Genomic DNA, 27,886 nt, shown 5'->3' with positions numbered 1-27,886 from the left:
TATAGCACTATAATAATAATTACTTTAATCGTGGGCGTATTGTCCCGCCGCAGCTTGTCAATTAACATCTCTTCAGGCCAGTAGACCTCTCTGCAAAACCTAAGTAGACTTTTCCAAACGTAAGTTTACGTCCGCGTCTGCCTCAGGAGTAATCTGTTTCCTTCTTCCGCGAGAGCAGAAGCGCGGAATTAATCGCGATCAACCGCCGCCGCAGATCGCGACGTATGCTCTCGCAATCTGAAAGCAAAACCGCGTTAAGAGACATTAAACCGTTCAGCGGGTCTCCACGGGAACGTTTCATTTATGTTGTGTGCTTCGCAGTCACGCTTACGAAAAAAACTCCCCCACGCTTTCAAAAAAGCACTCGCTCCACACTTGTCTCTAGCAACTTCTCTCGGCCCAGTGCATCATCATCATCATCATCATCATCATCATCATAATCATCATCATCACCATCATCATCATCATCATCATTATCATCATCACCATCATCATCCCATCAAATTCTATTAGCCTGCAAAAATATATACTCCTCTCTCTCTCTCTCTCCCCTTTTACTCTCTCATTTCTAGATCCTTTCACCTTTCTTTCTTTCTCTCTCGCTCGCTCGCTCTTTCGCGTCCTTCCATCACTTGCATCTCAAAAACTTGCCAACCACTTGCTCGTTCGTATTTTTTTTTGTTCCATCCAAGAGGTACGTTCACGGACATCAACCATCCACATATATATTCACCCAGGCTGTTGAACAGAATCGTACAGGATTAGTGTCCGGTGTTCACCGGGGTATTCGGGGAGAAAGGTTGTCGAGCTAACTAAGAGTACTAACATTCCAATTTGTAACTCTGGTGTCTCTCAGCTGGTCCTACTGTACTCCAGGACAGGCCAGGAGAAAACGAAGACCGGCAGTGTACGTGTGCGATTATTCTTTTTCTTTTCAGAGAAACAGACTCACTCATTTCCCGAGATCGTTGGTAGCTCAGCTCCATGGCTCTCGTTTCGTGACTTGTAACTAAGATAGCGAACGCGCGAAAAGTATATGCCTGCAATCTCATCTCTCGCCGTTGGTGATATCTGTGAGGATTGTTAACTGGCCGCGAGCCGTACGCGTGTCATGGCAAAAAAAAAAAAAAAATGTGCGCTCTCAAATCTCAAATGGTAAAGAAAGCATGAACCACGTGTGTAAAGCCCCAGACATAATGAACGGAACAGGAAGTAGGGAATAGGAAATGAGAAACAGTTCAATATGATGAAAAAGAACGCTTTTTACGTTTTCCTTATTTAACATACTGAATAGTTCCTTGTTCCCTGTTTCTATTGTCTGTGCTTTTCATCATGCGTAAAGCCTAACTTGTAAAGCGCGAGAGACAAAAACTCCGTTCAGCGAAGCGACAGCGCTAAATTAAACTCACAACTCGTGGGATGCAACCTCGTCGGATCTTCGTTCTTCTGAAGAACGAGAAGAATCGAGGACGACGACAACGTCGAAGCCACCAAGCCAAATTATATCAAAGCCTTGCCACGTCGTAGACAAAGTTTGGTAAGCGAAATGTGTGAGGAACAAATAGCGCGTATATTGCAAGAAAAATAATTTGATAGATACACTCATTAGAAGAGGCGTTTAATATTGTAAGAAATTAAAATATTTTAGTTCCGTCTCCATTTTTTTTTTATAAATAAAGATGTTTTATTTTTAACGGTTTTAATTTTCAAATTTGAAACACTATAAATGTCCATTTTCATCAATGTATATTAATTTCACTCTTAAATTTAACTTTTTTTTTCTAATTTTAAGAATTAGAAAACGATAAAAGTGAAATCAAAATAAAAATTGATCTATATTAGTAAAAATGGACATAAAACGTTTAAAATAGGTTGTGCCGTACATCTCGAGATTTACTACATGAATTACTTTTACGTATTATTTACGTTATGTTTACACAAATCTTTTTCGTGTAGATAATACAAGCAATGTAAATTATTATAAGTTGGATAACACAATATAGAAAAAAATATGTTTAAATAAGTTGTAAATTTAATATATGCGGCTTATAGTATATTAATAAAAATATACGAGCTCGTAAAACATAGATAATGTAATGTATATGTAATGTAGATTATTTGTATTTGACGTATAAATCCTGATTTTAGTGCCTAAACAGTTGAAAAACCAGTTAAAAAGACATTTTTAAGTACTCAAAAATGGACGCAAGAAATACACATTTTAACATCTTAAAATTAAACGCTTCTTTTATGAGTGTATCAGTCAATCGGCATTTACCGCATTATTTTTTTATTTATTTTTTAATAAAATGAATAAAATGACATTTGAATAAAAATCAGGGAAGAACATTCGAGAGGAGGGTTCCAAAAGATGTAATGCAACTGGCATGGGAAGTCTCTCTTTTGCTTTAAGAAGAAAATGTGGCAAACGCAGATGATGATGATTTAGGAAAGAAAATATAAAAAAAGGAAATATCGGCGGATGAAAATTAACTTTTCGAAAATTGCGGAAAGCCAGAGTGTCGATGAGGGTGATTTATTCTACTTGATCGTTGATGATGGTGAGGCGTTTATGAAAGAAAAATAATGTCAGATCGTAATCACCTGTGTTTTGAGGATCAGCGGACGTTTCCGTAGCCTTACGTTTACTTCAGTCATCGTCTTCATTTCCAGCCATCGCCGGAAGGCCCGGCTACCGGCGCGGCGGTTCTGTCTATGTTACCTTTTAAATTCATCCACTCGCTCTTTAGTTCTATAATTATAAATTGTCACCCTAGGACCGTCCCCTTGTCGCTTCTAATCAAACGCGCGACGTTTGCTCCCTCACGAAATCGATAAAGTGAACAAGATCGTAAAAGAATTAGGATTTTATACGTACAAATCTCTCGAAGACACCTTCATTACGAATTATGCACCAGATTGTGTAGGATAAATTAAAATGTTTTTTTTTTTTTATGTCCAAATACATAATAGTATTAAAACACTAGTTCTATAGGCGCAATAATTTTGGACTAACTGGATGTCCTGGCTGTCCCAAAATTGATGAGAAAAAAATTGAAGAGCATTAATCTTGTCAAATAAAACAAGAGTCGAGATTTCAGTTTCAAAATCTTCAATTCTGTTGTAGCAAAACCCATTCAAAATTGAACTAATGACATTTCATCATTCATTCTTCTCTTAAATTTTATTATTTAATAGAAGAACGAATTAGTCGCGTTCAATATACTATTTTGAATTTTTAAATGACTGCGTTCAATAGATTATTTTGTAACTATAGGAAGTTTTTCTTTTGCGCCGATTGAATTATACTTTTAGATCTAGAAGAATAATCCTATCTCAAAGAAAACTTTTTCAACAGTTGCAAAATAAAGATTCTATTAAATGCGATCAATTTGAAAAAATTTATTTTTACTAGTGTAGTTCATGAAATATAATACTGTCCTAATGTTAAAAATGATTGGCAAACAAGCAGCTGGAGATTGAAAGTTGTAAGAGACAATTACACATCCGTCTCTTGCTAATCCTGGGACAGCCAGCAGATGTGTAACTGTGCATCGCTGATTCGCATTTAAAGGAATCTGTGATACCCCCACGATGCTTGGGTCTTTTATTCTCGGCATAATTTAACATACACTACAATCAACGGAGAACGTTACGGAGAGCATTGAGTATTCTCGCATCAACTCGGCGAACTCGGGAAACGTTTTACAATTTTACATGGCAGAATCGTCGGCATGAATTGGGGAAACGTATGCCGTTCACGCGATCGTCCAGTATTCACGATTCTACGAGATTTCACGCAGCACAATATCGCTGTGGACAAGAAGACTGCGACACCTTTCTTTCGCTTGATGGGTTGCGGCACGCGAAAAAATCGTGAGATCGTTCTCACACACGGTAAAAAATCCACGGTAATCTCAATTCACATTTGACTTGTTTGTATACAGCTTGGAGTATCTCAAAAGTGTAAAAGAATGCCGATTTTCGCGCCGGTTTCCTCGCCGCGCGCTCTTCCACGATACGCGCGGCTCGAAATCCTCCCTAACAGCCGCGAGATCGACGGATCGGAATTCAACATTCTCACACGACAACGTTACGTTCACGACACACTATAGTCTCAGGGACTTCGTCTCGCAGCCTCATCTTCATTTCCTCTCTCTCCCTCTCTTGGGACACAACAATTATCGAGCGATTTACAGAGCGCAGCTAACTCTACAATAAAATTCGTTTACATTTTGTGAGCAATATTAAAATTGCTTTATATCAATCCATATTTACACACTTCGTAGATCACTTCCAAATCGTTTTGCAAGGCATCCTTTGAGCAGTGGGCACTCTCATCCCTTGCGAAAAAACTCACTGATTCAGGGATCACGAGAGGATGCCGATAACGTCGTAGGCATCGCTATTTCAAACGATTTGAAATACGTGGCCTGACAACTAAATCCATAGGCAATATTTGTTTTAAATTCGAATATAGTTAGTTTGTCTGAACGAAATTGCGTATTATCTTTCTTGATGTAGGATCTTATTTTGTGGCATTTATAATTTATCAATAAAATTTTTATAAAAAATTATAATTGATAAATAATTAAAAAAAGATCTTGAGATGTATGTGTGCGTGCGTGCGTATGTGTGTATATATAACTTTTACTGCTCAATTATACGTGATTTTAATATACATTTCAAGTTCTTCAAACTGTACAACATTAATTTCGGTCTTAAAACAATTCTTAAATTGAATCAAAAGTAATATCACAATATTAAATTGATAATCAATTTAATAATATTAATGCTGATAAGCATCTATTATGATAATGATGTCAGTAAGATCTCTCTTCAAAATTTGAACTGAAAAATGTATATAAAATTACATAAGAAATTTTATTAAGCATTAAGATCCTGTTTATCTCGATTTTAATTGTGAAACATTGATTCTTCTTGCTAAATAAACGTTGTACAACGATTATTCAGCATATTGCTCGTAATAAATTTCGTTATCAAAACAAAACTTATACAAAACATAGCAAAGAGATAAAACATGGCATTAATGTTCTAGTATTTAATGTTCTAGTATTGTCTACACAGAAAAAAATTAGTATCAAATCAACAATTCACTGTCTCATATATAAACAAGAATATAAAATTTTGGAAGAATTTATAATCTTAAACAGACATAATTTGCTTACACAAAGAGAAAAATTTTCTCCATGTAAGCAAATTGTTTAAGAATATAAATTCTTCCAAGATTTTTTATTCTTGTTTATATGCGAAACAATAAAGTGTTGATTTAATACTAATTTTTTTGTGTTTGTAAAGGCTAGCAAAAAAGAGGTACGTCTGTAAACTTAATTGTCAGATCACGTAGATCTATATAATCGCGACAGCTCATGCACGAATGTCCGAGTTGATCAATCAACTATTATCTCTTACAGTCATCCATCAGTGATTTTATTTCACCTCTTGTATAAGTTATTTTATTTTACTCTATTTTTTTTTACTTCTCATGTCGTAAGGAACTACATTCTCCCTGAACATATTTTCAAATGTCAAGAGGATCAAAGCGTAAACATTCGTGCCTCAGCGAACATTCGTGCGAACAAGCTTGGTATGGTTCCAATGTCTGTTAAAAGTCTTAAACCACAGCTTTTATGTAGATCGATTTAACAATTTATAGACTTAATAGCGTGGCAGAATGCGCAATCAACCAACTCCACATCGTCTATCTCTCCTCATTGAAATCTGTGTGTGTGTATATATATACGTATATATACGTACGTGTGTACACCTGTGTGTATAATTTAGCCTTTTTACATACACTACGTATATAAACAACCTCCTCTCGATCTAAATATGTACCAGACATACACTGGACGACTTTTGCTCATTCTCATCTAATACCGCAGTGTTCCCCCGCTCGCCTTATGCATTACTCAATCACCTCAGTTCTTCACCACGCTCCACGAAGTACACGCGTTCTCAGTGTTCTAAACAAACGACATCATCACTTTTGCTAGTAGTAAAAACTCACACCTGTGCAATTCTGAGACCATTAACAAATACATTCAACCGACATGCACACACGCGTGCGTCGAGCAATCCGAGAGTCTGACATTCCCAAAGTTTAGAGGAAATTTTTTTTCTGTCTGTACACGCGGCACACGTATATTGATGAGAATTCACGCTAGTGAGAGAGAAAGAGTGAGAGAATATTATCATTAGAATTGTAATCGTTAAATAGTGTTTCGCGTTTATAAGAAGAAAGTTCATGAGAAATCACTGTACAAGAAAATGAAAAAGCACAACAGTACATACATCTCTTATATAGAAGGATTATTTTATTCTCTCAATTAATGTACTCATAAGAGATAATTAGTGTACTCTGAAATAGTCGATCTAAATAATCCCTTTAACGTGGTATACAGTGATGTTCGCGGTGATGAATGTGGTTTTTAAGTTTTAATTGCTTGAACTATTTTGTATGTTAAAGTTATTGACTATAATTGTGACATGTGAATTGCATTCCTTCTCTTCATGCTACGCGATTCTTTCTTTTTCTTTCTTTCTTTCTTTGAAAAATAAATACTCTCGACCAGTAAAGCTATTTTTTTCATTATCGTTCAATCAGGAAACAGTTCAAAAGTCTTATCGTATTTCATTCAGAACTTATGACACATTATACACAGACATATAAGACATCTAAACAGAGAGTTTGTTCTTCCCGCTTTCTTTCAAATCACTCAATTAAAATAGAAAAATCTGACCAATCCAAACGATTTTCTTTCACACACAATCGATCAATAATTTTGACACACCTTCACACTAGTGTAAAATTCTCACATAATAAGCTATATATGTGTTACATTTAAGATATTTGAAACAGAAGTTCAAAAATCAATAATATATAATACAATACGGATAGCTGCGATCAGTCTCTAGGTGTGTTGTAAGCCATACCAACACATTCATACATTTTCAGACAGTCACGTTAATCGCATTTTATACCTCCTTCCCAAAATCTTGTTAATATTTTAGAAAATGTTAATCTTTCATGAAGCACAGATAAAGAGTACTGTAAGATAGAATAAGATTGTTTCAACGGCGGTAACTTTACACCAAAAAAAATTGCCGGTTTACTTAATGCCTAAAATGATAAATATAAAATTTTGATTTTAACGTTAATCATCTCTCTAAATGAAAATGTATCTTTTTCTTTGTAATTCTTACTATCTCAATCCACGTAATACTCTACATTTAGCCAGTGTTTTGAAATTGATCCGTTTAAAAAATAATGTGATAATATTGTGCTCATATAACAATGGCATTATAAATAATTATGAAATAAAATCCGTTATCTCCATCGAGAAAACATTTTGCTAAAGGATGTTATAACCAAAGATGAAAATATTTCAGAAACAAGCTTCAAATAAAGTATGAAAGCTGTTCATCCGGCAGAAAGTTTGCAATTTTAGATCTCTTTCTAGATCTCCAAAAAATAAGAAAAAATTATGAAATATAAAATTATGATATCTAAAATAATTCAGAAATCTGTCATTAAGATATAACGCGCAAAAAATAGAATATTTTTGTGTAGCTTGGAAATGACAAGTTACATATTGTATATAAACAAATAACGCATTCTTACAAACATTTGGCAATTAGGTGCAGCTCTCTCGAGTCAATACAACATTAATTGGCTTTGGTTTCATAATAGCGTCTATTACCACATTGCACCTGTTTAGATCCATCGCTTTAGTTACTAATTTGATTTGTACAACTAAAGCGATCGACCTAGTCTTCTCCTACATCAAAATTTTTGACGTAGACGAGAAAAAAAATTTAATTAATTGTAGATAAACCAAAGATGTGGAGAGATAAAACCAATTTTTCAACAAATGTTATTAAATAAATATAGGGGCCCTATAATAAGAATCTGGCCATAAGACAGCCAGTGTTGATTGGTCCGCCATGTTTCTTCAAATTCCGAGAGAGAGAAAAACAGAAAGAGAAAAAAGATAGAAAAGAGAAAGACTAGTAAATATCCTTCTCTCTCGCAGGATTTTGACAAAATCGTCTTATGTACAGATTCTTATTGTAGGACCTCTAAATAAATATTCACTAAAGCCCCCTTTATCACCGAGATTTGCGACGAAGGAAGACTCGAGCTATTTCTAACTTTTTCAATAATTTAATGATGGGAAAATTATTTATATTTAGATAGAATAAAGAAACAATGCAGATGCAATTGTAAATATAATTTTCTATGTGACTGTGTGGCAGTAAGTTTCTTTTTGGGTAAGAATATTCCGAGTAAGAATATTCTACGTTTCACTGGGTTTGATAAATGCTGAAGTAGCTTAAGTCTTCTTGAGACTCAGATCTCGTCAGGTATTCTAGTCATGTAATACACGTTTACCAATTATGCTAAACAGTAAATTTATTTGATTACACAATCTCACTCTTACCGTGCAACTATAAGCTGCTCACACATCAATTTCATTCTATCTTATTCACTATTCTTAGATGGTCACACCAGAGAGATCACGCAAAAAACCGGGCACACATATATTTCGACACAGATCGGAGCTATCCGCCTTTACTTATCGTAAACCTAAACCTCTTTCGAACGAACGGAATTGTGCTAATCTGTCAAACCAGTAAGAGAGTTGGGGAGGGATCTCGAAATATGATATAATACACGCAGTGGCGATTAGTGCAAAACATTAGAAAAAACGATATATAGGCTCTGGCTCTTGGTTTTTTCTATCGACGGGGCCGACGTGCTTTTGAAAAAAACCGTCGGCCCCGTCAGTTACCACCGTTCGTTATGGTTGTTTCGTCGGGACCCGTGGATAGAGGATCCGTTTGGTTTTACGAGTAGACCCACGGCCCCGATTGAATTTACTCGTACTTAAGAAAGGTATTCGATTTCTGATCGCGCTGACCCGGGTGATTCTGCCAGGCGCCCTGGGACGCGTTCGGGTTATTCGGCCCGGGGCCGCCGGTGCCGGGATTGCCAGTATTGCCGTCGCCACCGCCTTGATTCATCCAGCTGAGGAAGCCGGAATTGCCGCTGTTGCCAATGCTGTTGTTACCGGAGGGCGGCTGGCCCGGTGGACCCGGCTGGTTCGAATAACCCTGGTCGTTTCCCTGGTTCTGCAGGTTGCCGATCAGACCCCAGGACGCCTGGTTCAAAGCGGCGGCCACCAATGCCGGATTGACCGGCAGCGCGGACAGATTCAGACCACCCATCGCCAGCGGATTCGACATCCCGCCACCACCGCCACCGCCGTTGTTTTGACCGGTGATACCAAGAGCCTGCAGATTCGGCATATCGAGATTACCGCGATTCCCGGGGTTATTCCAGCCATTCGGGCCCATATTGTTACCCGAATGGCCCATATAACGGTTACCCTGATAATTGCCCTGCACATTATTATCGACGGGCCCCGGCGCGCCCCTGCCGCCCCTCATGTTCGAGTTCACTTGATTATTGAAATTTTTATTGTTGCCCTCGGACTTGGGCGCGGCATTCGAGACGTGTACCGAGACGCCTTTGATAATATGATCTTCGCCGCAGAGCGACTGGGCGACCTCGGGATCTAGGAAAGTGACAAACGAGAACGCGCGGAAGGGTTTCGGGATGAATACGTCCGTGACCTCGCCGAATTTGGAGAAATAATCTCGTAGATCGTCCGCGGTTAGGTCTTCTGTACAGCGTCCGACGAATACCTTGCAGGGTACTTGCTGAATCATTCCTTCCTATACACAAACGCACAATCAATCAATCATATACAACAGATTATACACGTAAAACTTGCGTACAGTGCACATTACTCACAATATCGGCGGCGGTAGAATCGCTGCGAGACATGTAGCGGTTCGTCAAGAGAACGGCAAAAACGTACATTTAACGATTTACATCAAGTGTGTATCACATGCATATAACGCACAATCGAAGTTTCCATAGACACGCAGAGTACAACCTCTCGCTTCTCGGCTTAAGACTCTAACGTTCCGTCGATTGCAATTAATCTGCACTAAACGTCAAGTTTTATATAGAAAATTCTTGTATATTTTATGTTTGTCGGTTCAAGAAAAAACGCCGGTTGGCTCGATTTACATGTAAATTCATATATATTATATAATGAACACTTAAGCACTATGACCACTTGAAATCCATGCATCAATCTGTACAATGTTTTTTTCTGTCTTTTTTTCTTTATGTTCACAATGTAGTAAATACCTCATGCTATATTACACTGTCTTGATTTGAATAATAAGCACATATCTAATCAAATGTAAACAATTATTCCAGATTAATTATTTTTACTATTAAACAACATATCTGTTATATTTAACAAACACCATGAATTAATGGGAATATATATATATATATATATATATATATATATATATATATATATATATATAAATACTTTTATTAAGTTAACTCAATCATATGAGATAAATTTTTATAGTCTAACCTTGATCTCTTTAATCTAAATTATCTCTATTATGAGTACAATTATCGACTAATGTTTCCAACAAAAGTTTCATAGTTTAAGAGGGAAAATGATATGACAAATTTTTATACTATTTTATGTGTTTTTGTGAAACTTTTTTTAAAATGGAATTGTATGATTTTTCTCATATAATACTAATTTTTTAATAATTCTGCATATAAAAGTATTGAAGTTATCAAAAATTCATGATAAAAAAACATTTGATATTTTGTTTCAGGGTGTTTACTCAAATTTTGTAAAAAAATTCTCGAAGAATTCCTTGATTTTTCAAGAATTTTATTCAGGCAAAATTAGAGAATTTTTAAATAAAGCGCTGAAATAAATTTATTTTATTATACCTTTTAATGTTTCTTAATAGTGCAAAAAAGCTCCTTGAAATTTAAATATTAAAAGTAATCATGAAAAGGAATAATATAAACTACATATGATATATAATGATTTATTTTCAATAACACGAATCTAACTTCTCAGAAATATAGAATTTGAAAGCTGATTAAACACGTATCGTCAATTTATTAAAACGCTGTTGTCACTATTTTTTAAATAAAAATTCGAGTCACAAGAGAATGTACATAGACGTGTTATACTTATTTTTAATCGATTTTACAAAAAAAAAAACCAAATAAAAAAATTTAAATTTAAAACAAAATTTTCAAAATTTCCGTATAAATAAAATCCCATGAAAATCAGTTTTCAAGAATATAATAGAAATCCTTTGAAAAATTCAGATTTTCGTGGTTTACACGGTAGCAAACACCCTGCATTTTAATTACATTAAGATCTAACATAAAATGCAACATCTTATTCATTTCTTAATTTGATACTTTTATGTACACAATACTAAAATTAATTAAGTAATGCAAGGAAAATATACAATTACATTAAAAAGAATTTCCAAGACTTTACAAGAAGTCGTTCAAAAATTTCTAACAGTATAATTTGCTATTACATATATATACTCTTATGTTAAATGTTTAAACTTTTAAATTAAGAGCAGTAAAAAGATAATTTAGGTCAAAATTAAATACGCACGTATACTCGATATATTACAGAATAAAAACATATGAAAAAGACGAGTAGTGTAAATTCAAGTGAAATCTTCAAAGCAGTTGTAATAAAATTTTCTCCAATTTTTCTAACATTATACCACGCATCTTTTTCGTTATTTTCGACATTTCTAATAAATAAGATAATTCATGATTTACTTAATGTTTTATATAAATAATAAAATTAATAAAATCCAAATAGTAAGTAAAACATTCATCAAAAATTTTGTCTCTTGTCTCTTTGTATAAGAGATATCGATTGCGTTTTGTGCGAGACAAAAACGCAGCAATAAAAAGCGTTTAATAGGTTACACGTCAAACATTAGTAAACATTTGTTGAAAAAACCTATAAGTATTTAACATAAATTATGTTTATAAAATAAATATTTCCGATTTCAAAAAACCGCATACTAAATACTTTCAAACATTCATTCATACAAATTTTCAATGCATTTTGTACGATCCTTCGAAGAAATCCGCCAGATTGATGCATCGCAAATAACACATGATAACAATATAAACATTCGCTCGTAGATGCGTGGTATAATACGTTGAGGAATGTACAATAAATCCTGGGAGAAAAGAATATCATCGTCGTCGCGTGTCGTACACAACTTAGTATTCCCATTAAAACATGATTGATTGTAATTACGAATTTTCTCTTCAGTATCTTGATGTATCCGCGACGTGGTGATCCCTCGACGGCCGGTGCTTGTAATAGCGATCGTAGTAGTTCTCCTTCGTCGGGTATCTCGCTGGATCCGCGTATCTACCATCGACTGGGTCACGGCCGTCAGATGTGGCGATGTAACGGCCGTCGACCTCGCGGTTGTCCATCGCGTACCTGCCGTCAATGGGTTCCCTACCGTCGACGACGTACCTCCTGTCCATCTCGCGGCTATCCACGTATCGGCAGTCCGCCTCCCGGCCGGGATCGACCGGTAAATGTCGGCCGTCCGGGTGCCTCGCGTCCGAATAGCGCATCTCGTACCTGCCATCAGTCGTTGCGACGGCGTAACGGCCATCGGCCTGGTCATAGTAGCACCGTTGCTCGTACCCGTAATTGCTGTACCTGCCCTTGTCGTACTGTTCCGGACAATTGTCGGCTGGATAAGCGGCGGCACGTCCCTCGCCGTAGTACCGCGACCCGTATTCGGCGTCCGATGGTGGATACGCAGGATTAGCGGGTACCGCGGCGGCGTTCGCATGCGGTGGCGGCATGTAACCGCGAGAATCGTAGGCGGCGGACTCCTCGTAGGCAGCATAGCTCGGCTTCTCGTTGTAGGCGTTGTAGGCGACCTGCTGCTGACCACCGCCGCCACCGCCGCCGCCGCCCTCGTACTTGTACTTGTTATCATCGTAAGGATAATTCGGGGGATACGACGGGTAGTGCGTGGTTTTGTAATCGTACTCCGAGTCGTATCTCGGGGGTGGCGCGTTCGAGGGCGGAGCAGTGGCCTCGGACGATGACGAGTTTACGCTGGCTATGTACGGCTTCGACGCCGGCACTCGGCGACTACTCGGCGTATGCACCGGTATAGGTCGGTAGCACTCGTTACCGTGCTTACCCGTATCATACTGACGTGCCATCATTAATCCATCTATATTCTGGAACCAGATTACACCAGCCCTCGACAATCACATACAGACTTGATCGAAATGTTGAAGCACACATACGCATTCGCTCCGCTCAACGCTCCGTGGCAACGCGTCTCAAACTACGTACTCGAATTCGGTTTTCGATACCACCCGCCGACGACGGTGAAACGCGCGAATGTGAAAAACGATTTCGCAGCGCAGAATCTATTTCGCGAAACGTGACACGATGGTTAACGAGTTATTGTGCCATTCATTCGCGAGTTTTTCATTCCTGATTACGCACTCTATCCAGCATAGAGCCTCGCAAGATCTCTTTTCTACGCGACCTCACTCGTTTTGAACTCTAGAGTGTTACTTGAGTATCGTATGACGCATCGCGAGTTTTACAAAAGCTACAAAGTCTTGCGTCCGTGATAAGAGACTAGAAATTGCTCTGAAATCTTGAGTGAAGAAAGAATTGCCAAATCTAGAATTGAATGGTAAGTAACTGAAAAGCTAAATAATAAAATTAAAAAGTTAATAACTTTTAATTTAGTTAATTTTAAATAAGTTAGTTTTTTTACTTTAACTAGTAAAATGCATAAACTATAAAATTAATAACTTTTTCCCTAAATTAGGTAAATTAAAAAATTTACTTAAGTAGAACACTGTAAAAAAAATACATTCCCATAAAAAAATCAATTCTTTCAATTAATTCTTTGTTATTGTTATAACAAAAAAATTATAAATTATAAATAATTTACAAATAAAAATTTTAAATTTATTTGACGATTTATATAATTGTTTTATTATTTACAGTCATCTAATAAAAAAAACACATTTTAATTTAATGAAAAAAAAGATGCTTTTAATTTAATTTAAATTTAATATAATACTTTTCAAAATTAACTTTTAATTTAAGTTAATCTTTATAATTTTTAAGTAAATTAATTTTATAAACCATTTTAACTTTAGCTAAATTAATTTAAAAAATATTAACTTTTTCTAGCTCTGAGTAAATTGCGTTTAAACCATTCGGCCAATGTGATTAGTGAATCCGAGATCTCAGAGTGATTTCTAATCTCTCTATTGTGGATACAAAGCCTTAGAAGCAGTTGTCAGATTAGGAAAATTTTCCCAAATTTGGGTTTTGTTATTATCGTGGAGATTTTTTGAAAGGATAAAATCTAGGGAAATTTTTAGGGAAAGAAAGTATAAAGACTTATAGTATTTTTATTATTCCAAAAAATCCTTCCTGATAATTACAAAACTCAAATTTGGGGAAAAATTCACTCATCTAGTAACTCTGTTTAGAAGAATCATTCCCGTATCACGAAAGTTCGCGCGAATTCTCGGATCTAAGAAATTGATTCAACTGCTGTTTACGAGACATACTTCATGCGCGACTGCGAGATCCTGTATTTACATACTCCAGCATACAAAATCATACCCGTTACAATATTTGATGTATTCAGCAAGATACGCGCGCTCATGAAAACGTGAAAAATCGATCTTTTCAGTTACGCTCTCTCAACGTGCGATACACTCCTCATAATATTCTCATTCACGCGTATACTCGTAAACTCGGGACGTTACGCAATTTAATATCGAGTACTCTTTAGTTTTTATCAGCGTAAAGATTTTATCGTCTGTAAGAATTAATGTTTTTTCTCATTTGCCATGATCGAGGCTTACGAAAGCTTCGGCCACTTTTAAGAAATCTCGAGAAAGATAACACACGATTGTTAAGTCTGCCGTTAAGCTGGATTTACGTTTTATTGACTTATTTCTCTCTCTTGCAATCATTGACACAGAATCTATTAATCACTCTCCAAAAAATGATCTCATACCGGTTTTTTTTTTAGAGACACAAACATACTATTATTATTTACATGTTCACGCAAGCACACCATTAACCGTCGCTCTCTCCATTCGGCTCACACACCACACTCGTATAAACATACATTCGTACATACAGACACTTTGCATTCTTTCTCGATATAATTCCACCACTCTTATAGCCTTTCGCACATTCATCTATTTATACCACAGCGAAATATACGTCTCATATACATAAAAATAACATATTCAAGGAATGTGAGAAATTATTGATATTCGCTTAAAGCATTATATGATAAATGGAGATAGACAAAAAGCTCATACGATAAGGTATTATCCGTATCCACAGTTGTAAGCTCTTATCAGTTTTAGCCGATTATCTCTCACACGACATTCCATCCTCTACTTGAAATATTACACGTGTATTCACATCTGTACACATTTTAAAATGTAAAGATGTACAAAGACATTAACAAGTTGATACATAACAATTAAAATTTAAAATTCTTTGTCTTGTAAATTGAAAAATTAGATAATATTTTGTATTGTTTGTATTTCAAGTTTCTTGATTTAAAAAATTTTTTCTCTTATTGCTAATATTAAAGTGAAAAAAAATCAGCATTTATCAATTAATACAATAAAGACAAAATTCGTGTAGATTGTCTTTACATGTTCAATTACATGTAACGTAATAGAGGCAGCGATGTTGCAAAATCTTAATTAATTCTATTATAACAAATTTTATCAAGTAAATATTTAAATTATTAGATAAGAGAAAAGTAACCTCACTGAAACCATAAATTATTTTGATAACTTAAATATGAATCTTACTATAATTTTTATTTTGAATAATATGTACAGATTGAAGGCACGTACACTTGAAAGAGAGAGAATATATCATTTCAAAAACAATACAAAAATAGTTTCTAACAGAACCCATTAAGTGTAAATCTGAATTCTTGTATCATTTAATATTTAGTTATATAATTTACGCCATTATTATTATTTTAAAAATTAGTATCTGGCAAGACACAACTAATGACTGATTGTTGTAGCATAATTGGTATATATTTTATTATTCCATAACAACATATCCTCAATAATATGTGAAAACTTCATTGATAAATAATTGAATGAAAATGTTAAAAGTGTACAAAACATTGTAACACTTTCGTTATTTCTGAGCAAAAATATAAGCTCTTCTTCAGATATTTCCAGTTGATTTCAAAATGATTTATTTGCTCTCTTGTGCTTTAAATGTGCATCACCGATTTAACGCTTTTCAAGACTTTCTTATATATTCGAGAAAGCAGTAAAAAAAAAAATAGTAGAAAGAATTAGGATCTGCAAGTGAATTATGTTCTTACCTTACTGTTAGGAACCTTGACATCGCACCATCTGCCATCTATCATATGACGTTGAGCGAGGCATCTCAACTGCGATTCATAACTTCCAAATCGAATAAAACCAAATCCTTTGCTTTGACCGGATTTTGCATCTTTCTTTACCTACGACAGGATTTTGACATAATCTTTTACAACCAGAGCATAGCTATATTTACATACAAATAAAATATTTCGCTTTTTTATGATTCGTTTAAAGAGCTCTTTTGCTTTTTTTAAAAATTCTCTGCTTTTTTATAAGTGCGATAATATACTAATGGGAATACATTATTAATACGCATCACATATGTTATAATTATTTATCTAATTAAAATTGTTTATTACGAGTTTAACAATTATTATCGTTATTTTGGAAAAATTTTTTATCATGCTTAATGAATTAGCGCGACACTCTCTTACTTATCTAATAGAATCAGTAAGTTTAAAGAATTATATTAGGTTGAAGAAAAAGAAATCCATTATTTATACATATTATGTATAAATAATGAATTTCTTTTTCCTCAACCTAATATTAAATGCAAGACTTCTCCGTTAATTTCCAAGCTTAAGCGTAAACTTTGGTAAACGCGAAGACTCACCTGTGCCATAAGAACTTCACCAAAGGTTTCGAAATACTCGCGCAAGTTCTGTTCAGTGGTTTTCCACGGCAAACCGAGTACAATCAAGTCAGTGCAACGTAATTTCGTTTCCATTCTTTTAGTCTTAGCTGTGGAATTTTCCAAATTGTCATCAGATTTACGTTTGTTCTCTGAAAAAACATAATTAACATTCACGTCTAACCGACTTGTGACTATTTGCTGTAAAAAAGTAAAAAAAAAAGTAAAGGAAAACAGAAAAACGTAGTTGAAAATAAAATGGGAAGAAGGAAAAAAGTATTTTAGAAAAAAAGTATATCTTCAATTGCCCATTATATTCTAATATTCGTCAACAAAAAAACCGATTTTTTTAAGTAATTAATAATAGTACTTTTAGGCAGGAATTTAAATCAACAAAAATTGGAATTTACTCCCTACTTCATCTCATTGCAAAACAGTGTTAAAAAAATTAAAGTTATCGCCTCTTTCCTTTTTTAGAGCATATCTTCGTTGGCTTTATTCGCGATCGATGTTTGGGGTTTTTCCACCGGGTCAACCAATGAGAAAATTTTATTTTAAATTGGGGACGTGGACAATCATCGGGTGCCACTCGTTCTCGTTATTAGTTCAACTGTGTCGAATTTTGAGCATGCCTTCGCTAATATAACTATTTTGTTGAAAATCGATAAAGAAGAAATAAATACTAGTTAGCTTTTCTTCGCTCGTATAAAATTGCACTTTTATAAATCATGAAAATGTTATTCTATTTGTCTGATATTCGTTATAAAATAGAGAACTTAAAGTAACTTATTAACACTAAAATATCAACGTTTTTTAGCCACTAAAAGGCGATTAAATTAGGAAATTATGAAAATAAAGAATATCAAATCAAAAAATTCAAAATCAAATTTTATTAGCATAAGGAATATAATTATTGAAAAATCATAGAGAATTTTGGAGTCTTATCTTTTAAATATATTAATTTAAAAAATAAAAATGATCAATAATAATTATTAATCTAGTGTGGGTGATATTACATTTGTCATACAACTTAAAATAGATAAATACATAGAAGAATATGTTTCTGAAATGATTTAGCGCCCCATCAAACGCGGCAAATTTAATTAGTGAAACGGTACGTATTAAAATTAAATTAATCTAATTGATCATATAATCATATAATATTATAATCATTATTTTGCAATCCTCAATTTTCATAATTTGATATAGGTTTCAGGGCGACTTGAGCCGACTTTGATCAACTTCTCTGACGTTTAATTCAACTGATTCGGAGTTAGAAAAGTTTATAATTGCAATTTTTTCTCGCTGATCTCTGATTTTTCTTTTCAGGTATCAAACGAGAAGATAATTCTGGATTCTTCTATATTCTGGATAATTCTATATTCTTCTTTTTTGTTCTATTTAATTCTATTCATTGTTATAAATAATGTTATTTGTTCTGTTCTGGATAATTTTATATTAATTTTAGGTATATACACTGGTTTTCCCAGATCACAACAAAATTTAAAAACTCTTGTTAATAGAATTAATAAATAGATGGGTTACACAGTCGTAAACAAGTTAGAAGTTTCTTTAAACAGAAACAATTAACTATCGCTAGGCTGTGTAATAGTGTCTGTAAAATTTGGTCGATGTTTCTTAAATCCCAGTGTATTTTCTATGAAATTTTTTTTGCAAAAAAATCTTTTTAGTTATTTTATTTTAAATTAATAATGTAAATGCATGCTTAAAACAATGCTTAATTAAATTTTTGATATTCTTAAAAAATTGATTGCTAGTAAATAGTAATGAGTAGTGTTCTCTTATAACAGAGAAATCTTTTTCATAATGTTATTTATTATTGGGTTTACCAGACTTGATTTTGAGACAGTTGAAATACAGGGTGTTTCAAAAATACGTGAAAAATTTGGGGGGCATATTTCTCGTGTCAGAACAAGACAAAAAGTTCCCATAACCATGTGTCCGCAAATGCGCTATTTTCGAGATACAGAGCGTCAAAGATGAAACATAAGAACGGCTAAAAAAAGAGCCACTCAAACAATAACAACATGTTCGCTCACCGTGGGATAATTTCATTCACTGTGAGGATCTCTTATTTAGTTTATGTTAGTCTGTCTGGCTGTCCATTCGTATTTGTTGGAACGTTACACTAGCGAAGAGATGAATGATATGTACATAATGTATGCACGTGCATTCAGAAACTGCTTACAAGCCCGGATATGGTATCAGAAAACTTTTCCATATCGTCGTCTGTGAAATAATTACCGTGAAATATTTATTGTGAAATAATTAAATAATTTTTTGTACTAATTAATGATATATATTATATCACATTTTGTGGATTTTATCTTCGACGCCCTGTATCTCGAAAATGGTGCATTTGCAGACACATTGTTATGGGAATTTTTTGTCTTGTTTTGACGCGAGAAACATGCTCTCGAAAATTTTTCATGTATTTTTGGAACATCCTGTGTAAAGTATACCACTAATTTATGCTTGTTTATTGTTTATAATGTTTATTGTAGATAATATATTTATTTATTGTTTACTGTGGATAATATACACTCCTAGCTGTGAAAAAGTAGGAAAGTTCTTAACTTAAATAGAGTACTATGATTCATTCATTTTTTAAAAGACAATTTTTTAAAAGATTCATTTCTGAAGATGATCCACATTTGTGTGTACGCGCGTGTATTGGGGAGAACATTTATTTATGAAAAAAGAAGAAAAAAGTCTGTGCGCACAATAGGAAATTTGAGTCTCGTTGACTATCATTGAGTAAAAAAAAAATAAAGAAAATTTATAGATATATAAATGCAAACATTTTTTCCTTATATTTCATATCAATAAATATTTATGAACAAACATGCATTATAAGACATTGAGTTTACATTTTTTTTAAGAACAAATTCTAATTTCTGTACCAATTTGTCAAATCAGAAAACAAATCTAAAAATTTGTTACTCCGAATCTTACACATTTGTTGATAATAATAGAAATTTTAATCATTAAATTGTTTTGGTACCTTGAAATATGGTCTTTTAAAATAAGATTTTTTCATTTATATATATTAGTAAAAAATGGTCAACTTTTTAAATAATTATAGTAAAATTATGTTTTTCTTGGCTCAAGAAACAGTAGTATTTTTTCAGAGTTTTTTTAATACTCATGATTCTAGACTACTTCTGAGTAAATAGATGTAATTTTTAGCTTATTTGCAAACAATTGGAAAAATAATTACAATTTTCTTTAATACTATGATGAAAAGCTAGATGGAAGTACTTCAGACTACAATGTGGTAATACGCTTGTTCTTTTTAATTGGATTACTTCAAAGAGTTTATCTTTCTTCTTCCATGAAAGGAAAAGAATAACTGTGAAGTAATGTCGCTACTTCAGCTAAAAAGAACAGGCGTAACTACCATGTTGAAATCTGAGGACTTCGCGGGCAGTCTTTCCATCAGAAGAGAAAATTATAATTATTTTTTCAATTATTCATAAATCAACTAAAAATATATCTATTTATTTAGAAATAGTCTAGGTCTAGAATCATATGTAGCTTATGTGTAAGAAAAATATGTGTTCCCTGGAGTGTTACTTCTATTCTAGATAATTCTATCAATTCTCTATTCTGAATAATTCTATTTATTTCATTATAAATAAAAAGGGAGTCTTTTGAACATGTTGCGATTCACCACCAGCCAGTCACAGTGGAAATATTCTAGGCCACCGACCACTGTGAGTGGCTGTAATCAATCGCAACGTAATCGAAGGGGATACTTCCGAATAATTCTATTAATTTGATTCTAATTCTGTTCACAAGATAAACAAGAAGGTTCGGCCAAAGTCGTCTTCGGAGCACCGCACGTTATCTGCTCCAGGAGTTAGAGCCGCGTCATCGTCGGCTCCGACGCCGCGAGCGCAGCGCCACCATGTTTTATTATAAATACCACGGGTGTGGGAAAGAGGGACACTTACACACATACACACACACGTACCCATGTACATGCGCGCGGGCGCGCGCGCGTGTATATATGTGTGCGTTCATTCGCACGCGTAATTTGTATACCTTTGGGAAATACGCAGAAGTAGATTGCTTTGCCCCAGCCGTTCTCGGGCGGATGAAGTCGACCGTCGACCAACCGAACGCCGCGCATCGTCCGGGATTCCGGGTTGCGGTACTTGAGGCCGCAAGTGCCGGGGAACTGGGCGGACAGGGTGGTGAGTAGGAGCGTGGTGTCGTCCTCGGTCGGCAGTTCGATCGGTTCTTCGCCCTCGTCCTCGGCGACCTGGATGTAGGACGACATATTCGTGGCCTCCTGTCTAGTTCGTCACGGGCTCTGATTCCCTTGCCAATCGGACGGCGGCACTGCTAGTAGCTGTTTTTTCTCCCCCGCTGGGCCTCTTTCTCACTCCTTGCGTACGCGTGCTCCCCTCTCGCTCGCTCCCACTCTTTCACTCTTCCTTTCTCTCTCTCTCTCTCGTTCTTGTTCTCTCGCTCACTCTCGTTCTTCCTCTCGTTTCTCCCGATTATTCCGCGGCCGGTTGATTTTTTTCCCTCCGCCGGTGTTCGCGTATCACCCGAAAAGGCGGAGGACACGGGAAACGTCGTTAAAACTCGCTTACGCTTAACAACACAACAAACACACACGCGCCACGGTCGCTCGCACCCAGTCACGCAACACCGCACCTCTTTCTCTCTGCTCTCTGGAGTGGAGTCTCTGGCGACACGGCGGACGCGCCGCTAGCGCCACAGGAAGTGACTCTTACGGATGCGCATTCTGGCTGCGCACGGTCGCGCCGCGATGTCTGGAAAGTTTCATCTCGGCGACGCGAACTACGCCGACTTGCGAGATTCGCAACGAGCAAAACACGTCGCACGTCCGCGAGCAACGGTGGAACGAGTCGACGGATTCGCGATCATCTCGCACGTGCGATCGTCCGGTCGAGTCAAGATCCTCGGCGCGGATGAGCATCGTGCCGCGGCCGGCTGACGGCGTAGGAATACCACCGTCGAGCGCGGCGCCGCGCGCAATGGCGCCGGTCAACCGAGCCGCCGCGCGCCATCGATTTTCCGGCGGACGCGACATGCCGCTTTTCCGGCTACGCGAAAGCCGCGTAGCTGCGCGTAGCCGACACTATCACTGACAAAACAACTAGACTCCTTTTTGTCATCCGCGTCGTCTCAGTAGGGTTGAACGACAAAATCCAAAACGATAATTCTACGCCTGGTTTTATGGTAAAATATGCATTTTGTGCGAAAAATAATGTTGAATTCTTTTTTCTTTTCAGTTAATGATTATGTCATTGATGCAAGGAAAATTTTTGGAAACTGCTGTATTATTAATTGGTTACGAGGGTGGGAGTTGGAAAATTTTATTATTGACTGCGGGATTTGCAGATTTCTACGGCACTCTGAACAATATCTGATTGAGGGTTTCGATTACAATTTTAAGAGGGTAGGGGAAAGTAGGTAAATTGCACGCACCTAAGGGAAATTTATCGCAGTGAAGTGATTTTTAAAGTTGAAATCGATACGAGTACAGAAATAGAAACTTTAAACATTTTTTTATCATTATGTATTGTCATATTGAACAATTTTTTATTTGGTAATGCTATATTCAGCAAAAAGAAGCAAGTGGTTAAACGAAAAAATTTCTCGGGCCTTGGGTAATTGTACGTGCGGTTGGATAAATGGACGCGGAGGAAAAATGAGGTTATAGCCCATTCTTTTAACTACACTACACTGCACTACACTGTACTAGTGGCACTATAGTTGATCTCACGTGGTCTCACGCCTTTCAAGATGGATGCGTAAAATTGTCGACGGCGAACTTGATTTGATAAAAAAACAATTACTTGATGACTATTTAATTAAATTTAATAAACAATAGCTCAAAGAACGCAGGAAAAAACGTACTTTTGTTAGGTATAACAAAATTAAATGACTAAAGTAAAAATACGGACTTATTGCCTTATTTTCTGAACGCCAAAATCGCAAGAAAAATCATGATTTTACTTTTTCTTATTTTTTCAATTAACTACGTTTTTAAATGATATAACGTATGGTTATATATTTAAAAAATGCCTTCAGCCTACAAATATCGTCGTGATATAATTTCTATTCATCGGGAAGGTGCCAAACCACGAAGCGTACAATTACCCAGTGCGTACAATAACCCTACTTTCCCCTACCATTGTATGTATACATACATATCCCAGGTCAGAGAGGAACCTTCTCTGATAATACTTACCCCGTTTTATTCACTTTCTACTTTACCGATTCTCGATGCCGGCGCCGTAGATAATCATATATATAATGCATGCAGAAAATTTTAAAAAGCCCAATATGAAAATTTATTGCATGTAATAGATTTCAATAGAAATAAACATTTCTATTGTAATATTTTATAGCACAAAATTTTAGAAACATTTCTGTTGCAACATTTCACACGACATTTCGCATTCTTTTAGAAGTATTGTACGTAAAATGTGAATGGTAGAAACCATTCTGAAGATTTCTGCAACAATCGGTAAGGGGATGTTTTTAAAATTTTATTTTTTTAAAAACTTTATTTTTACAAATAAACATTAATTAACAATTTATTTATACATGTATAATAACAATCTTATAAAATCATATTTAAAGTAACTTTATATTATATAAATTATATTATATAATAAAAAAATAATTTTTATACAAGTAATTTTTTTTGCAATTCCAGAAAATATTTACTATCAGATTATTTTTATATTCAAGTTAATCAGAATTTTTAATCTAAGCAAATTTAATCAAGTTTAATAATATTATTAGTATCTTTATAAAATAATTAATTAAATGTAGAATGTAAAAATTCAAATTTATACTTAAGGTAATATGTCTATTTATTTAAAAGTAAATATTTTTACTTAAACAGTACAAACAAATGCTTGCAAGATATATGGTTTTAAGAAAATATTCAACTTAATAATAATTACGTTAATAATATATTAACTAATAATATTTAATAATAATTATATAAAAGTAATAATAATTGTATTGTTAATTATAGCAAAGTATTAACAGTTTTAATTCGATTTAATTCAATTCGATTTGAGTAAAATTTTATCCATTTGATTCGATTCAAATTCGAGCAAAGAAATATTTGATTCGATTTGGTGTAAAATCTTGATTCGCAGATTCTAATCTCTTTTATTGCATTACTTTATCACGTTATTGTTATATGTTTAATTGTTATATGTTTAAATTGTTTCATATAATTTTTCATTTATTCTATTTTTATTAAGAAGTATTCTATTTTTATTGAAATGTTTTTTTATTTTTTCTTCCAATTTAATTCTTTTTTTATCTGTAGATATATCTTATACATTATTTTAGTCATTTGCTTGGAGCAATTGGGACATCAGCATAAAAACGTCCTGTTAATACGGCGTTAATAAATCAAAGTGTGGATGATGTGGCAATTCAAATTAAATGGAACTTAATTATTGGTATTTCACGCAAGTTAAGCGTGATTCTTGAGAACTGCCTGTTCAATTAATTATATGTCGCGATGTGTCAATTGCAAGACTTTTGCTATTCGTGTAATTAAACACACGCTGACATACATCTCTTCCTGTAAAGTAGCAGGTGCGTAATGAGTAGCATTTAAATCTTTGATTCATTTGTATACTCTTACGCATCAGAGGATGGACAGTATGTTGAAAAATATATCCATTAAATAACTACCTCAAAAATAGTATTGCAATAAACTTGAGAAAATATTAATTATTCTCGAGTAATAAATGTAATAAAATATTACTATTAAATTAATTAAAAATATATTTCTAAATAATAAAAGTACGATAAGTACAGCAATCAAATACGGTCTTTTTTATACATGAAAACGTTGATCATACGTGAAGACTCGAGAGGGAATCTTTCGTGCAAGAAGAATTTTGCAATCCAATAAATTCTGAGTGTGAAAGCGATATTGTCTAACCGTGCAACGATGATTAATTAAACTAGAGTCGAGGTTAATTGACGTTGATGAAATTGATCCATATCATTGGACTTTAATGAGCCTCGCAGTTTCAATCGGAGAAAACTGATGCTCAGCGCTCGCTAAATAAATCGTCCGACGACGTTATTATCGTTTGGTCTTGCATTGCATTAATTATTAATTAGCGCATAGACCATATCTTCGTTTGAAGTAAAAATTAAATAACATGCATGTTACTTCGAAGTAATGTAACATCGTGTGACTTAACTATTCGTATTCTTGCCTAGAATAAAAATTGAATAACACGCTGCTTTGAGATGTAATATTTGAAGCATGATGAAGACATGAAATTTATAATAAATATTAATAAATATTTATTATTATTTATTTTTTGAAAGCATTTCATAAATATTTAACACATGAAAGAAGAAAGTTATAAAATTTTGTTCAACGTTTTAATAAAATACGGACTAAATATTTTATAAATATTTTTATGTATATTTTATTATTCAATCTATAAGATTGCAAAAATACTTATAAAATATTTTAGTAAGTATTTATAAAATATTTAAATAATTATTATAAATCTTTTGTAAATTTTTTATAAATATTATATTCTGTCTGGGAATTAAAAAAAACTTGAAACAAGGTCTATATAGAAAGAAGTTTTGTAAAAATTTTGAAAAATTGATGTAGATGCAGATCTAAAAATAATTTTGTTAGACCGAAATAATAGAGAAAAATGTTTAAGCATAATACTGCAAAAAATTTTGACATTCTAGCAATCAGCTTCAGCGTTTTATATAATTATTTTGAATTATTTTCAGATCTGTATCCAACCAAATTTTTGAATACTTTAACAGAACCATTTTTTTCGTGCACATTTGTAAAAACCATCTCTAAAAAAATAAACTCTAAAGTTAAAGTGATTAAATTTATTTGGAATTTATTTTTTCTTCGTTTTTTTTTTAATGTACACGAAAAGAACAGTTAAAATATCTAAAAGTTTTATTAAAGTATCTAAAAATTTAACTAGATACAGATTTAAAAATAATTTTGTTAAACCATTAAAATTATGTTGGACTCTCAAAGTGAATTGTTACTATAGAATGTTAAAATTTTTTGCAGCATTGCTCATCATGCTTGAACATCCGTCACAATTATTTTGATGATTCAATAAAATTATTTTCAGATCAGTATCCAGCTAAATATTTAGATACTTCAATAAAATCTTTTTGTGGATTAGCTCATTGTTGCAGCGAGTCCTTCAATTGCATTGTTTTTCTGTCACAGGTATTATAACTGACTTATAAGTCGTGTTTGATGAACAATAAAATGCTATTTCGTCACAAGAAGAAAGAATGAAGAATTGCAGTAAATGTCGTCGGATACGGTAAGCGTGTCTTTAAAAGCCGACTCCACCCCATGATCGCGGGAAGAGATCTTGAAAAAAAAAGAACAAGAGGACGTCGCAGCCGTTTCTGGCCAAGCAGCGACCGATCGAATGCGCGATTGAAGCGATTGTCGGGGAATTGTCATTGACTGCTGAATACTTGCGCAGTCACCACGCCGCTTTATAGTCCCGGCTATGTAAGTAGTTTTGGTGTCACGAGGCACGGCCTTTCGAATTACCCGTCGGCGAGATAACAGTCGTTCCCGCGGACGGCTACTCAAGATAGAAATCCGTCATGATAAAACGAAAGGCGGCGACTACCGAATAGAGGAGTCCGAATGTTTGTTCTTTTTCCATATCCTAAGACTGAACTTCTCGCGAGATTTATTTTTTCTCTCCAATGTGAAAAGGAAAGGAGGAAAGATGAAGTTTATTACGATGTGGAATAAGAATAAGTCTCGAGGTTAATCCCGAAAAATCGAAAATCCTTCGAAATATTCTCGAAATGCCCTTTAATGACTACGTCGCTTTGAGATACTCGCTCTTTCCCGACTGTCCGTAATGTAACTGGCATCGGCGAAATAAATCGGCTCTGCGTTTTTTAATAACGCGTTGCGCGTTTCGCGTCACGTCTTCTTCGACGTTCCGGTCTGAATTTCGGACGGTTGCGTAATAGATACTCGATCAAATATGTCGGGTGTCCAAATGTCTCATGATATCGAGATTTCGAAACCTTGATATCGACGTAAGCTGCTGATTGGAACCTGTTCTAATGGGCGAGACCGTGGGTCGTTCCTCGTACAGCGCAGCATAGCCAAAACATTGCAAAACGTTGCTACAATGTTTCAGCAATATTGCAGCAACGCGATATAATGTATACTTCAGAAATATTGATACGTAATGTTGCAGCAATGTTAATACAATATTATATCCCTAATAACACGATATATTCGCACAATATCATGATATTATTGTACGAATATTCGTACAATACTCTTATGAATATTCTAAATATCTTGTGCTGTTAGGGATATGTTGTTGCACTTTTGGTGTAACATATTACGTATTAATATTTCTGAAGCGGACATTTTACCATTGCTGAAATATTGCTGAAAAATTGCAGCAATATTTTGCGAGGTTTTTGTTACGCTGTGCTCTACGGGTCACGTTCAAACGTACGCCACGTTAATTTAGCACGTTGCCCAATTACAACGCAATAAATAAATGAATTTGGCCGATCACTGACGCGGCTGCATCGACGAAACGTACGGTTGCATAACTTGACATTTACAACGCGAACCAGGGCGATCGTCCATTCAACGAGGTTTTTTTCCTTCCCTCGCTGCGGGATACAACGGATTGCGCTCTCGAGGAACGTACCGTCGCCGCGTCGCCGGAACGAGAAGAGGAGTTTTCGAAACGACGACGACGAGTCGGTCGGTCGGCTGGCTGGTCTCGCTCGACCTGGGGCGGGAGGGGGCAAAGACGTAGGGGACGAAGGGGACGAAGGGGACGAAGGTGGAC

The 27,886-nt window shown here is 34.8% G+C and overlaps 2 protein-coding genes across 2 annotated transcripts; both read right to left on the bottom strand.

Moving 5' to 3' along the window:
* Positions 1-2,924: 2,924 nt before the first annotated feature.
* Positions 2,925-12,445, bottom strand: LOC120357047 (TAR DNA-binding protein 43-like). The gene is made up of 2 exons (XM_039446396.1): positions 12,225-12,445; positions 2,925-9,762 (listed from the first exon to the last, which is right to left on the bottom strand). Exon 2 carries the CDS (start codon positions 9,754-9,756, stop codon positions 8,902-8,904), a length of 855 nt encoding a protein of 284 aa, XP_039302330.1. The 5' UTR covers positions 9,757-9,762; positions 12,225-12,445; the 3' UTR covers positions 2,925-8,901.
* Positions 11,812-21,782, bottom strand: LOC105204593 (TAR DNA-binding protein 43). Its single transcript, XM_011173728.3, has 4 exons — positions 21,057-21,782; positions 16,971-17,140; positions 16,357-16,497; positions 11,812-13,180 (listed from the first exon to the last, which is right to left on the bottom strand). The coding sequence occupies exons 1-4, from the start codon at positions 21,292-21,294 to the stop codon at positions 12,236-12,238; spliced, it is 1,494 nt and encodes a 497-aa protein (XP_011172030.1). The 5' UTR covers positions 21,295-21,782; the 3' UTR covers positions 11,812-12,235.
* Between the last annotated feature and the right edge of the window lie 6,104 nt (positions 21,783-27,886).

Source organism: Solenopsis invicta, chromosome 3 (assembly GCF_016802725.1).
Source record: "Solenopsis invicta isolate M01_SB chromosome 3, UNIL_Sinv_3.0, whole genome shotgun sequence".
In the NCBI taxonomy this organism is placed as follows: Eukaryota; Metazoa; Arthropoda; class Insecta; order Hymenoptera; family Formicidae; genus Solenopsis; species Solenopsis invicta.
The sequence above is the reverse complement of the archived record's forward strand: the minus strand, read 5'-3'. Positions and strand labels throughout refer to the sequence as shown.

Excerpts from the sequence above, each read along its gene's own strand:
- LOC120357047 (XM_039446396.1), bottom strand. The coding sequence starts at position 9,756 with ATGATTCAGCAAGTACCCTGCAAGGTATTCGTCGGACGCTGTACAGAA.
- LOC105204593 (XM_011173728.3), bottom strand. The coding sequence starts at position 21,294 with ATGTCGTCCTACATCCAGGTCGCCGAGGACGAGGGCGAAGAACCGATC. Across the intron at positions 17,141-21,056 it reads CTTCTGCGTATTTCCCAAAG|AGAACAAACGTAAATCTGAT; the intron begins GTATACAAATTA and ends ATGTTTTTTCAG. Across the intron at positions 13,181-16,356 it reads TCAAGGTTCCTAACAGTAAG|AATATAGATGGATTAATGAT; the intron begins GTAAGAACATAA and ends ATCTGGTTCCAG.